At 43.0% G+C, this 14,935-nt stretch overlaps 1 protein-coding gene across 2 annotated transcripts; it reads left to right on the forward strand.

Moving 5' to 3' along the window:
* Positions 1 to 1,129: 1,129 nt before the first annotated feature.
* Positions 1,130 to 14,364, forward strand: gtpbp1 (GTP binding protein 1). Of its 2 annotated transcripts, XM_078268779.1 has the most exons (14): positions 1,130 to 1,601; positions 4,623 to 4,734; positions 4,855 to 5,035; positions 6,311 to 6,494; positions 7,124 to 7,288; positions 7,922 to 8,045; positions 8,310 to 8,424; positions 8,506 to 8,650; positions 9,224 to 9,406; positions 9,682 to 9,817; positions 10,229 to 10,407; positions 12,129 to 12,293; positions 12,572 to 12,628; positions 13,228 to 14,364. In XM_078268779.1, exons 1-14 carry the CDS (start codon positions 1,407 to 1,409, stop codon positions 13,342 to 13,344), a joined length of 2,058 nt encoding a protein of 685 aa, XP_078124905.1. In that variant the 5' UTR covers positions 1,130 to 1,406; the 3' UTR covers positions 13,345 to 14,364. The 2 variants fall into 2 exon arrangements, with proteins under 2 accessions (XP_078124905.1, XP_078124906.1); XM_078268780.1 differs by lacking the exon at positions 12,572 to 12,628 and having other exon boundaries at positions 1,131 to 1,601.
* The last annotated feature ends 571 nt before the right edge of the window (positions 14,365 to 14,935 follow it).

Consider the following 14,935-nt stretch of genomic DNA (forward strand, 5'->3'; position numbering starts at 1 on the left):
TTTCCTTTGTCACTAATTTTGACAAAAACATTACTTGTTTATAATAATTCCCAAAATTTCCCCCAGTATGACCTTGAAAGCGGCCAAATGTACCTTCTTATTGTGGAAGTGGGGTTTACTGTAAGTTGTGGGTGAGAGACATGGGTAAACAGCTATGGTACTGAATGGTACTTGCTGTGACTTTATTATTTTACCATTAAAATAAATGGGACAGAGGTGTCTCTGGAAAACCTGGTTATGATGGTATTATTATATTTAGTATTACAGTATATGCTGAAACATATATTGAAAATAAATTGATGGTGTTACCCAAGCATATCATGGTTCGTATCATTGGGCCAAAAGTGTGATGTCCCATGAATAATATCTACAGAAGTAAATCAAAGTATACTACACAGTTTATCAGGGGCGGACACAAACCAATGAAATTGACAGGAGCCAAAAGTGAACGACTGCCTCCGTGATGCAACGCTGTGTAATATTTAATATCTGTGTAATGTTTATGGGAAATTCAACACAAACCTGATTGCTGTCACTCTCATACGTGTTTACATCATTGTGAAACTCTTACTTGCTTGACAGGTCTTACTAGCTCCTTTCAGTAAATCAAAACAAGTCCACAGCCTGATGCTGTTTTCTTTCTTATTTCCCATATGGCATCCTTGCTAGTATTGTAAGGTAAATGCCTATTAGGCTATGTCACTTTCACTGATTATGATTAAAAAAAAAACATTACTTGTTTTAGTTATCAACTTATGTCAAACTATTTTTTAACTAGGCTATATGAAACGTGGCTGGTTATTTTGTCAGAACAAACTTCTACAGGGCCAGGAGGGGGAATACTTCACAGATAAGAAAATATTTTATTGAGTTGACAATTAATTTACCCAAAAGAGCATGACAGTTTGTTTTTATTGTCATTACAGTTGGCCTACATGAGTATTACACTCTGATTACACCATAACAAAAACATTACCAGGCTCCAGCCCTGCAGCTCTGTGAGGGGCTGGTCCACCTTATAATCATATGAACAACCCTCTCACTATGGTATTGGTCCACTGCTAATATATTCACATTGACTTTAATACCATTGGTGAATAGGAAGTAAAAAGGCATACACACCCACATCTTCCTTCCTTATTAATATTGCTGGTGGCAATTGTATTTTTAAATGGATTCAATGCAAACTGGCAGCATATCGGCTACGCAGCACGTAATTGTAATGTTAGGAAAAGTGAGGTGATACAGTTTGACTAACGTATACCTTATCTGTAGCGTAGCTATACGGTAGCCTTTCGAGCTTGCGGTCACTGTGCTGGCTAGCGTGTATGTGTGTTTACCAGCCGTCATCACAACAATCGGGACAGCTTGAAATTTATTAACGTTACTGCAAGGCTGGCATAGAAATGGCATCGATAGCAGCGGCGCATGAGCCGGGCATAAGCCCAGGCTCCATACCGCTGGCTGATGCTTTAGTCCCCGCGAGTATATTTGCTCCAGACCGGGGAGGATGCGGGGACGAGGACGAAGACGAGTGTTTTGAGGACGGGGACATGATCAATGGCGAGCCCGAGGGCCGTGGGGTTGACTTCACCAACAAGGTAAAGAAAGGCCCTTGATATTATGGCGCTGCTAATCTAATGCTCCTGAGAATGAATTAATGAAACATTCTTGCATGTACGTTTACGTAAATATCTAGCTATGTAACGTTAATAAGCTAACAAACATCATATGCTGCTCCATACTGTAACGTTAACTAACGTTACTAAATGCCTGTAGTACCAAAAAAATATACAAGACCAGGACGCAGGGCATTGCTTTTGCTGATGTTAAATAAAATAGCTAGTTAGTGGCTAAGGCTAGCCCCATCTGATGCTCAAGCGCTTAACGTTAACGCTAACATTTGTTGCTTTGTTAGAGTCGAAGCCCATAATTCTACTAAGTTACAAGTCTCTAGCTAACCAAATCTGGTGATACTGTCTAAAGCAAGGCACAGCAACATCAAAAAATTGCGTTGTCAAACAAGGGTTGTAATGGTTTGTCACACACCATAACATTGACTTGACATGACCCCATCACAAACACACAGGCTGATGAAATTTGATGAAATACAGGAGGGCAACAAGATAATGGTCAGGTAACAGGTGAGCCTGCTGGACCATGCCGGCAGTAACAATGCCTATGAGCCACACACACACACGCACGCACGCACGCACACGCACACGCACACGCACACACACACACACACACACACACACACACGCGGTCCGGCGAAAACAATATTTTTTTCCATTCATTTTGAATGAGGGTAGTGTACGTTTAAGCTGCGGCTGTGGGGCCACAGGGGGAGCCGAAAAAACCCGCAGTCTTAAAAAGTTGAGACTGATTAAACTTTTGGGAGAACCCGCAACCTGACGTCACCCTGCGTGCCTGAATGTCTCTATCGCTGTCACAAGGACGTTTTAAAAACTACGAGGGTAAAAAAACGAAACACAAGTACTTAACTGCCCAGGAGTTTGGGTAACAGCTGACTGTTTCCAGCAACAACCTCCAGCACAAAGCAGTCCCTCCCTCAGTCTCTTTTATTTCTCTCTTTCTCTGTAAAATGAAGCTGCCTTCAGTGCGGTTGGAAATGTAGTGATAAATGATTTGAGGAAAACAATAATTGTGAAATATAAAGCCTACTTGTGCTACATTGGGGGGGTGGGGGGGGGGGGGTAAAGAACACAACATGATGTCACACAAATGGGCATAGAGTCATGCCACCTGCAGAAGTTCTTGGATGACTCTGCAATTGTTGGGTGTATCAGTGGACAACAGGAAGAGGAATACAGAGGTTTGGTGGATGACTTTGTCGGGTGGTGCAAACTGATCCACCTGCAGCTGAACATTAGCAAGATGAAGGTGCTGATTGTGGACTTCCGCAGGACTTAAGCCTCCTCTGACCCCTGTATCCACCAAAGGGGAGGATGTCAAGGTGGCTCACTCCTATAAATACGTAACCCTAACCCTCGCTCTACTTCCTGAGGAGGCTCAGAGTCTTCAACGTCTGCAACAGGATGCTGTCACAATATCTGTCAGTTTAACCAATTTTGCAGTTAAGTATTGTATAGGTGGGATTTTATATTTATTTTATATGTGGGAGACCTTCGAGAAAAGTTGGGGTTAGAGGTTAGATTCTCTGCCCTTTGCCCGAACTGGACCCGACATTTTCCGCCACTATCCTCAGGCCGGGCCGGGCCCTTGATCAAGCATTTGTGTTTTTTTAAACATTACTTTATTAGCCTAATTGGGTGGGGAGAAAGCTATGCCACGATTATGCGCAGCGTCTCCTCCACTCGCACGCATCACACCGGGCCTGCTGTGCTGTGTTGTGTAGCTTATAAGTGCAACATGGAGCTTGACGATGTAAAGAAAAAAATAAACAGGAGAATTAGCCTACCTTTGAGCAAGTTTGGAGGAAAGTCGGGGGTATGGAACCATTTTAAACAAGTCGTGGGCAGTGACAACATATGTGTTGGCTTTGTCGAGTGCATTAAGTGCGGCACGCTGCTCGCCTATGACAGCAAAAAAACAGGGACGATGAAAGAGACACATGAAGCAGGCTTACCATGGCAGAAAAGACGATAGTCATCCTTCAATGTCCTCTTTTGTTACTTCTCCAAGCATACCCCTTCTAAACAGATCTCTGCAGTTCAAACAACTCGGAATTGTAGTTGAGAACGTCAGTTATAACGGGCCACTTATTCAAAAAAATGTCGGGTTTAAATCGGGCTTGGGCTCATAATTACAGTTAATGTGTCGGGCCGGGCCGGGCCGGGCTCGGACACAACGTGCACGGGCTCGGGTAGGGTCGGGCTTGATTTTTTTGGGCCCGATCTAAGCTCTAGTTGGGGTATCTCAAGGTGTTTGATGCCTTCCCACTAGCCTAATAGTGTGTTCACATGTAACAATGAGGTGTTTCATTGGACGAGAGACAGCTTTGTTTATGTGTGGAGAGCAGCTTTTGAACTTGCCATTCCCTCTAGGTTTCCTTTCTACATATAATATAATTCAATTCAGTTTTATTTATAGTATCAAATCATAACAAGAGTTATCTCGAGACACTTTACAGATAGAGTAGGACTAGACCACACTCTATAATTTACAAAGCCCCAACAATTACAATAATTCCCTCAAGAGCAAGCATTAGCGGTAGCTATTGCGACAGTGGCGAGGAAAAACTCCCTTTCGGGAAGAAACCTCGGCAGACCCAGACTCTTGGTAGGCGGTGTCTGACGGTGCCGGTTGGGGGTGTGATGAACAGTGGTAGTAATAGTCACAATAAAGATAATGGAACAGTGACTAGAATGGTAGTCGTAGTAGTTCATGTCATAGTAGGGCACTATGGTATAGGTAATATGGAAGAGTTGTCTGTCTCTCTTGAAAGCAACCACACCTTGGGCAATCGCCACCAACTTTTGAACAGTTAATGACTGTCATAGATTATAACTCATTGGCAAAAGGATTTGCTTTGATTATACATTTATTGTAGAACAACCACCCAGCCAGGGTCATAGCTTCCACAACAGTTCATTTTCTCTCTGTTTTCTTCTTTTCACCTGCATGCACAAACCCAATAGCTGGCACTTGTTAGCCCAAATGGAGAGCAATATGACTCGTTACTTCGCCAGCTACGGGACAGGATGGAGGAGGGATGCGGAGAGACCATCTATGTGGTTGGAATGGGCTCAGGTGAGAAAAACACAAACACATTTTTTGCAGTCAATCTGTGCCAAAGCAGTATACAAAACCTGGACAAATTGTAGCGTCCGCTTGTTATATTGTGTACTTAGCTCTGTCTCTCTGCCGTAGATGGTGGGGACTGGGGCCTGGATGAGAGGGATATGGAGGCCTCAGCAGCCACGGTGCGCTCTATGTGTGAGCAAGTGGATGCTGACCTTATTACGCTCCGGGAGCGCAATGAGGCTGCCGGTTTGGTACGCGACTATCTGATCCGCCGGCGTGTGGGTGAGCTGGACTTCCTGGAGGTCAGGTGAGTGGTCAGAGATCAGAATAAAAAGGGTCACGGTTGCAATCCAGAAATAGATCCCACTCACAATACCTAGGCAATGATAATAGGTGCTTTCCGACCGGATAGTACTTGTACTTTTTAGAGGAAAAGTACACTTCTAAGCAGTTCTAAGAACTACTCTCCCCCAAAATCTTTTTTTCCGTTTGCATTCCCACTGGCCAAGTGGCCATAGGGATTGGTAGGAGGGGTAAGGGAGTGACGCAAGCACGGCAACGGTCTTTATAGCATCGTCACTAGACCTTAGCGCCACATACAACAACAACAAATGATGCTAATACTTGTGCACTTTTCCTATATTAAATGCACGTCCATTCTCGTAGTAATTCACGTAATGTTTTTCTCAACACAGACGGGGCTTTATTATACTCGGAACAGACCCCGCCTGTGTGTGTGTGTGTGTGTGTGTGTGTGTGTCTGTGTGTGTGTGTGTGTGTGTGTGTGTGTGACTGTGTGTGACTGTGTGTGTGTGTGTGTGACGGCCGGCGAGCCGCAGGACACGCTTGTGGAGTTTAACTCCGAAAAGACAGTTAACCACAGGTTCCCGTTAATCTTATGATGGACATGTGTTGTGATATTTAAACAAACGAACCGAGAGAGCGGTCTGAGAGACCTCCAGCTTACAGCGAGGTGTCTGAGCAGGACTGACCGAGCGACGAGCTAGAGGCCGGGGCAGGCGCTTGCTGGCTGTCGCCTCACTTCATGGAGGTTCTGAACTCCGAAAACTTTGAAGCAAATTGTCAATTCGGCATCAATTTTTGCAAGACTGCCTGTATTCAAAATCTAAACAGTTAATTTCTCGCCTAAAACGTTGTCAGAAGTGAATTTAATGATGAATAAGATGGTGAAAATTGTTAAAAATGTCCCGTTGTTGGTTGTTGCTCTGTCTGCAAGTTTCCGAGTTGGCAGTGGGCGTGACTTATAAGTTCGACCAATCAAGTACACCTAGGAAAAGGGAAAAGGGAAAAGACCCTGCTCTGAAGTAGGAGCTAAAAAAGTACGCTACTGAGGCCAGAGGAACATAAAAATCCCCAAATTTTTCCTGTCGGAACACGACGAAAAAAGTGTTCTAGGAACGTTTAGTTCTAAGAACTGCAAAAATCCCTCCGGTTGGAAAGCCCCTAATATTCCCTTTCTTTTTTCACTACATTGGTTTTGCTTTCTTTAATGAGACATGTCAGAAAGTGATGCCTTCCTTGGACAGTTTCAGTGACATTTTGATACTCCTCTATCCCTCAGGGTTGCAGTCGTGGGTAACGTGGATGCTGGTAAGAGTACTCTGCTGGGAGTGTTAACGCATGGAGAGCTGGACAATGGCAGGGGCTTTGCCCGCCAAAAGCTCTTCAGGCACAAACATGAGATGGAGAGTGGCAGGACCAGCAGTGTGGGCAACGATATCCTGGGGTTTGACCAGGAGGGACAGGTGAGGGGTGGAGAGGTGGCAGAGCAGGGAAGCTTATGAAAGAATAGTTGTTAAAGCATTAGAATTATAGTTGAAATGATTGAGTTTTTGCCACACAATGAGGTTTTCAAATGCATTGATATTCTGAAGGAAATATGGACAGTACCTAGAGAAGTGAAGCAAGTTTATCTGAACAAGAAGTGTAGGAGCAGAGGCATGGGAATGCAGAGGATGGCATCCAGAAAAAGAGAAGTGATCCAAGTGCACCAGCTAATGTAGCATGTATGGCACCATAAATGCATTATAAGTTGGAGTTTAGGTACTCTTGCTCAGGGGCTATTCACCAGTACTCAGTACCAGTTATTTACACCAGTGGTTCTCAACCTTTTCGAGTCTCGACCATTCCCCAGCCTAAAATATGTCTTTTTTTTTTTTCCCTCCCCAACCATCTGGCGACCCCCAGAAATTATCTTGCGACCCCCTTGGGGGTCCCAACCCCCAGGTTGAGAACCACTGATTTAGACAACAACCTTTTATAGTACTTGGCACCCTCCCTCTGAAACTGGCAACAACCACGAGAGAGATGGGAAATGGCAACATGCTTACTGTATGAGTGGTGCTGAATGATGTGGATTTAACAATGCCACTAGGTGGTGAACAAACCAGATAGTCACGGAGGAAGCCTGGACTGGACCAAAATCTGTGAGAAGTCCTCCAAGGTGATAACCTTCATTGACCTGGCTGGCCATGAGAAATACCTCAAGACCACCGTGTTTGGGATGACTGGACACCTTCCTGACTTCTGCATGCTCATGGTGAGAAGAGGGGTTCAGAAATTTCTGTGTGTGTGTGGGCAATTAGGAAATTGGCATTCTGCTGGTAGATATCATGAATGGGTGCTAGAGGTGTGACGAGATCTCGTCCAAGGGAGATTAAAATGCGACTTGCGACGGTCACAAGTGCAGAGCAGCAGCCAGTAGATGGAGTCTAACCTGGTTGGTCTTATAATCATGGGCGATTTTTTTATTTTACCCTTTTAAATTTCATCTCAGCCCCCCGAGCCGGTTCTCTGAGTAAAGACTATTTTTTCCAGTCATATGTCTTAATTGAAGTTTTCTTTAAATTAGTGTTAAAATCTCGTCTCGTTCTCGTGACCCCAATCTCGTGTCTCGTCTCGTGAGCCGAGTGTCTCGTCACACCCCTAATGGGTGCCATATATTTAAAAAAACTCAAAATGTCTGCCTGCATGTATTGTTTTTATCTATATTTATTCATACGTCTATCTATACACATGTAGTGAAATATTCAGACTTTGAATTAAACCAGTTTTAATACTTACCCAAATGTGAAATGATTGTTAGTGTCCACATGTACAACAAATGCTTTTTTCAACCTGTTTCTTTTATCAAAATATAGACAAAGATTTTTCTCTCTCCCTGCCTTGCCAGGTGGGCAGTAATGCAGGTATCGTAGGGATGACCAAAGAGCACCTGGGCCTGGCCCTAGCCCTGAATGTGCCTGTGTTTGTAGTGGTAACCAAGATAGACATGTGTCCAGCCAACATCCTGCAAGGTCAGTCCTGTGGAGTCCCTTTTACAACTCTAACTATATTTCTCGCTTACATTTGAAAACACAATGTAGCAATAGGAAGAGCTTAGTAAGTATGTGTCGGTACGCTGTTTTCTTTTCCTACACCATGCGTTGATGTGTTTAATTTGTAATTGTACATGCAGTCTGACTGCACAACAAAACCGGACATTAAAAACTCATTGTGCTATGCTAATTATCAGGCTATTATGTGCTAAAATTCTCGTGGTCTTGCTTTGCTCACAACAGAGACATTGAAGCTGCTCCAGAGGTTACTGAAGTCCCCCGGCTGTAGGAAGATCCCTGTCCTGGTACAGAACAAGGACGACGTCATAGTCACGGCGTCGAACTTCAGTTCGGAGAGGTACAAAGTCTGTCCCAGCCAGATTCAGAGTAGGAATGAAAATGATCCTCTGTAACCCGTGTGTGTGTTGTGTCCCCCCAGGATGTGTCCCATCTTTCAGATCTCCAATGTGACCGGAGAGAACATGGACCTGCTCAAGATGTTTCTCAACCTGCTCTCCTCCAGAACCTCCTACCGTGATGACCAGCCCGCTGAGTTTCAGATAGACGACACCTACTCTGTACCGGTACTCTGACCAGTGACATATCACTAAATGTATTTCACTGTGCGCATTATATAAGTGAGGTATATCATGCTACAGGTACAAACCTCACACATCATACAGAACAGTACCTAGCAAATGCTATCTAAACTAGAGCTGTAATCGGGCCTTAAAAGTTAGGCCCGACAAGGCCCGAGCCCGACAACTACATTTTGATTGACAGCTTTTTAAAAGCCCGAACCCGTTTACAGCCCGACATTATTCAAATGTGCGCACGCACACAGCTCTTTTGCCTTTTGTCAAGAATGAGTCATTTATAAAAATGTTGACATCATTCATGACTAACGTAGGCTATAGGCCACTTGGAAGTTGGAACAAAGAAATAAAATAAGTCCTCCAGAGGCCAGCCTCCGTTTCACCTCCTCAGCATCCATTTTCGCGCTAATCGAAACGCATCACCTGACCGCTCATTTACCGCGCAACCCGGAGCACAAGCCCGAGCCTGGCCCGAGCCCGTGTAAAATGATAGAAATTAAGACCGGGCAAAGATCTTCAGCTCTAATCTAAACCACTGCTTGTGTTCTGTTTATGTCTCAGGGAGTGGGAACAGTAGTATCAGGAACTACTTTACGTGGACTCATACGTCTGAATGATACAATGCTACTAGGGCCGGACCCCTTGGGCAGCTTCATCCCCATTGCCGTCAAATCAATCCACCGCAAAAGAATGCCCGTGAAGGAGGTTAGAGGTGGCCAGACTGCCTCATTTGCTCTCAAAAAGGTAGGAGCAGAAAAATCTCCCACAGCAGCCTCTAGAGGGAATGTTTGGGACTGCATGTTTTTGTTATGATGGATTAATTAACTGGCTGCTCAAACCATGTGCTGTATTTGTGTTATTGGGGAAGGTTCTGTATCACCGTGGTCACATGTATGGTTCTTACCCTCATTTCTTCCATCTTTCTTATCACGCTCCACTGATCTAATAGATCTAATCTTGAGATATGATCTAGAGAACTGATGACAACAGTGTTCTGTCATCTTCACCTCTTTGTAAAGATCAAGCGTTCGTCCATAAGGAAAGGCATGGTGATGGTTTCCCCAAGGCTGTGCCCACAGGCCACTTGGGAGTTTGAGGCTGAGATCCTGGTACTGCATCATCCCACTACGATATCCCCCAGATACCAGGCCATGGGTGGGTAACAATGATGCGGAAAAGTGTCAAGGAGCTGTGCAACAAAAGTGCATGTTCTGTGGGTTTCCGCAGCAGCTTTATGTTATCAACTGCACATTCGAGTGCCTTGAAGATTTGTAGCCAACTTTCCAAATAGCATTTAATATTTCTTAAATGCTGCTTTGTTGAAATAATGGACAATTTGTACTACACTCATTTTCTCAAGGGTTGTACACAGTGATTACGTTTGATAGAAGTACAGCGCAGTATCTCACCACTGACAAATAATGCTCTCACAGACACACTTAACAATAAGTGCATGCGTGTCTTTTAGTGGCTCCCTGTTGCCTTTGTAATACTCATGAACTAATTTTCTCATCTTTTTTTCTTTTCCTCTATCCAATCACCTTTCTGTCCTCACCCACCACTCAGTCCACTGTGGCAGCATAAGGCAGACAGCCACCATCTTGTCTATGAACAAAGACTGCTTACGGACAGGGGACAAGGCTTCAGTCCACTTCCGCTTCATCAAAACCCCGGAGTACCTGCACTGCGACCAGAGGCTGGTGTTCAGGGAGGGACGCACCAAGGCTGTGGGTACCATCACCAAGGTAACGCAGCCTTCTGGAAGATCAAGGACTTGTGCTTACACTGAGAAATGACTTACACGATGAGCGGTAGGGCCACAGTACTGACAAAATCAAAGTTCAAAGATATGTATTTTTCCCATTACAAAGATGTGCCTAAAGCCCCAATTATTAAATGGGATTTTTTTCAGGACAATATCTGTAATGCTGATGGCCAATTCCCACAGGGTAAGAGCAGAAAATAGTGAATTCCATTCCTATGATAATTCATTACAACCAAGAATTACAATTTGCACAGATTATTATAACCATACGTTATTTTCATTAGGCATTTAAGAGTAGGTAAAAGACAAGAAGAAAAACTATTTCCTTCTCTAAAATAAAAATAAAAAAAACATTTGTAGAAGTTATTGTCTAATAATTGTAGTAAAGGATTTAAACACATGGCTTGGGGATATTTACTTTACCTTCTCCCCTGTGAAACATATCCTATCCAGCTAGGGGTTCAGGCTGAGATCTGTAGAATGTTTTTTTTAAAGTCATGGGTAACAGATTTTTTTAAAGGTCCCATGGCATGAACATTTCACTTTATGAGGTTTTGTAACATTAATATGAGTTCCCCCAGCCTGCCTATGGTCCCCCAGTGGCTAGAAATGGCGATAGGTGTAAACCAAGCCCAAGCCTAGGGTATCCTGCTCTGCCTTTGAGAAAATGAAAGCTCAGATGGGCCGATCTGGAATCTCCTCCTTATGACGTCATAAGGAGGAAGGTTACATCCCCTTTCTCTGCTTTGCCCGCCCAGAGAATTTGGCCCGCCCATGAGAAAGCGAGAGCCACCATGGCTTGAAAACAAGCGAAGCATGGCAGTTGGTCAAGGCCACACCCTCACCCTCCACCTTGCCCCCCCTCTCTCCTCCTCAATAGCATTTAAAGCTACAGACACAGAAATGGCACATCCTAAGTAAAGCTCATTGTGGGACTGGCTCTAGTGGCTGTAATTCTGCACCAAGGCTGAATTTCAGGAAATAGACTTCAGATACAGTATTAGGGGACCACTGAGGTCTATATAAAAGAGACTTCAGATACAGTATTAGGGGACCACTAAGGCCTATATAAAAGAGACTTCAGATACAGTATAAGGGGACCACTAAGGCCTATATAAAAGAGACTTCAGATACAGTATTAGGGGACCACTGAGGTCTATATAAAAGAGACTTCAGATACAGTATTAGGGGACCACTAAGGCCTATATAAAAGAGACTTCAGATACAGTATTAGGGGACCACTAAGGTCTATATAAAAGAGACTTCAGATACAGTATTAGGGGACCACTAAGGCCTATATAAAAGAGACTTCAGATACAGTATTAGGGGACCACTAAGGCCTATATAAAAGAGACTTCAGATACAGTATTAGGGGACCACTAAGGCCTATATAAAAGAGACTTCAGATACAGTATTAGGGGACCACTAAGGCCTATATAAAAGAGACTTCAGATACAGTATTAGAGGACCACTAAGGCCTATATAAAAGAGACTTCAGATACAGTATTAGGGGACCACTAAGGCCTATATAAAAGAGACTTCAGATACAGTATTAGGGTACCACTAAGGCCTATATAAAAGAGACTTCAGATACAGTATTAGGGGACCACTAAGGCCTATATAAAAGCATCCAAATAGCAGCATGTCATAGGACCTTTAAAATCTTGTTGAGACTCAAATACTGTCTCACATTATTTTCAGCTTTTGCAATCCACCAATAATCTACCATCAAATTCCAAACCTCCACAAATCAAAATGCAGTCTACAAAGAAGGCACCGCCGAGAAAAGAGGACGGCACCACGGCAGCCAGTGATGATGTAGCAACGATAGCACAGTCAGCAAACATCCCAGACGCAACACAACCGGTGAGACAAGTCAATAAAAATGTTACTATATGAGTTTTTTTTTTTTTTTTAGTGTGGTAGTGATCTTCTTGTGTTTCATTGGATTTGCTGCCTTTTTACTGTGTACTTGCCCTAACATTGCTGCTCTTTGTAACTTGTTACCTGCTCTGTGTCCTCCTCCCATTTGTTTCTTCTGCTTTGATTTTGTCCTATTTCATCCTAAACTTGAACTGTGTCGTGCCACATCATTCCTCCATACTCTCTCCCCCTCCTTTGCTTGTGTGGCTGGATTCCTAAAGGGAGAGGGAGAGGGAGACGAAGACCCTCAGATAAAGGAGGGCAACAAAGAGAACAAGGTAAAATTGTTCAATTCAAAATGAACAAGAACAGCGGAGAACCTGAAAAGGGAAGATTGTTTAAAGCCGCTTTCCGACCGGAGGGATTTTTGCAGTTCATAGAACATAACGTTCCTAGAACCCTTTTTTTCTCCTGTTCCGACTGGACCAATTTGGGGATTATTAAGTTCCTCTGGCCGCAGTTCCTGTAACTCGTTCAGCTCCTACTTCATGGCAGGGGCTTTTCCCGCATAGTGGTGGTTAGATGGCTGTGATTATAATAACAAAAGGTCAGTTCCTATGGCCACTTGGCCAGTGTGAATACAAAGGGGAAAACCGGTTTTGGGGGGAGAGTAGTTAGTAGAACTGTTTAGAAGTGGACTATTCCTATAACTACGTTCCTGTAACTACTTGGTTGGAAAGAGGCTTAAGCAAGATGGTTCAGCTCATAACCTGGTGATCTTGTTTCTTGATACATTTTCAGGAAACAATGTTTTCCACTCATGTTCTTTTCATATCTTGCCTAATATTACCACTTTCCGTATCAACTACTTCAAATGCACTTGGAGGTTTGGAGGTGCCTTACAGTATCAAGTGTTTTGGTTATCTCTCCCTTGCAGCCAAAGTCTGGAGGAGGTGGAAGAAGAAGGGGTGGCCAGAGGCACAAAGGAAAAGGCCAGAACAGCAGCACCAACTCCACAGCAGTTCCCTCCTCATCAGGAATAGGAGGCTCCTGAACCACCCTCTTGTCCCTTGTAACCCCCCCCCCCTCTCTCTGCTATCACTCCACTAAGTGCTCTCATTCCACAAACCATGAAGGACACATATGTTTGTCTTATCACTCCTTGCCTTTTTGCACCAGGTCATATAGTTTTTATTTTTTTCAAAAGGGAACACAAAGAGGTATGTCCCAAACCAAAAGGCATACACCCTTTAATGCATTTTAACATCAGCTGCCTTTACTATTTTGAATTGTTTTGGTGATGGAAAGCAGTGTGTTTTTTTTTGAGGTTAGCCTCACTCAGGATGATGATTTATTTAATTGTATCCATATTTTATGTGTCTGTGAAATCTACAATTCAGTCCTCTGGCTCAATGTCAGTGAAAGGGAGGGAGGCTAAACCGAAAACCCGTACCAATATGAGCAGCTATAACGTGAGACTCCCCCATGCATTCCCTGTGTATTTGCAATGAAAAACAATTCATGTACTATTTATACTGCATTATGTAAATTAGCTGTTAGTTGTGCTCTTATTGAAAAGATGCCATTGTACAAAATGTATGCAAATCATAAATGAATGTAGCAGAGGGCACATAGTGATTTCAAATTCTAGATATATGGAAATAAGCGGTTAAATTTTTATAATTGTCAGTTATTTATTTGGCATACATGCAGAAGGTTCACTGATGGTCATCGATCGTTCAACCTACTCTCGCTTGCATGAATAGATTCAGCAGTATCTAGCAGTGTCGGCCATGTTACAATCCTTATACCAATAGCGTCAGTACAAACAAATACAGCACATAATCTTGTCACTGAAAGTTGCTCATGATTATAAGACATGCAGTAATTGCAGTGCTACTTGTAACTCTAGTACCCCGTGCGTTATGGCCTGTTGCTGTTAACATGTTGTGACATTTTAAACACTTTGCGGCTAAAAAACTGACCATTAATAAACAGGCTTTACTGAACTTTTAAACAGCGTTTATTTTTCTATGTGACTTTTTCTCAAATGACATTAAACATCTTAATACTATGCATTTTGTTTGGTAGAGCAACAAAAATATTTTGGAATAATTTAACAGGAAAACAGATGGGTTTTCAATGTTTATCGTGTCCTTTTTCTCCAACGCACTGCAACTCATTTAAGCTTAGGAGTATTGTGTAGTCTTATCAGTTCCATGTGTTACAGATGGAAAGTGGCACCAGCGGGCTGGATCGTCTTTGAGTAGACACCGGACAGCAGAGTATTCTTGTGTTTTTTGATTGTAAAGGTTTGATAATCAATAGAATGTGATTTTACACATGCTAAAATAGTGACAATCGTGAAATGTCTGCACACACGGAAATTACAGTTAACACTGTAAATCAAAGAAAACATCTGCAAGATCTAATTAGCTTGGCAGGAATAAAAACCAATACAACAAAATATTTGCTCTCAGCAAAGTATCCAAAAATTAGAAGAAAAAAAGTATATATATTTTTTGATGAACAGAAAAATGTCTCACAACTTGAATTATCATATCAACCTTCTCGAGTCCCTACTTTACAGTCTACCATTATCAAGAATGGTCAAAAATTTGAATAAATAAAACAGACAATTCCCT

Source organism: Sander vitreus, chromosome 15, assembly GCF_031162955.1.
Source record: "Sander vitreus isolate 19-12246 chromosome 15, sanVit1, whole genome shotgun sequence".
In the NCBI taxonomy this organism is placed as follows: domain Eukaryota; kingdom Metazoa; phylum Chordata; class Actinopteri; order Perciformes; family Percidae; genus Sander; species Sander vitreus.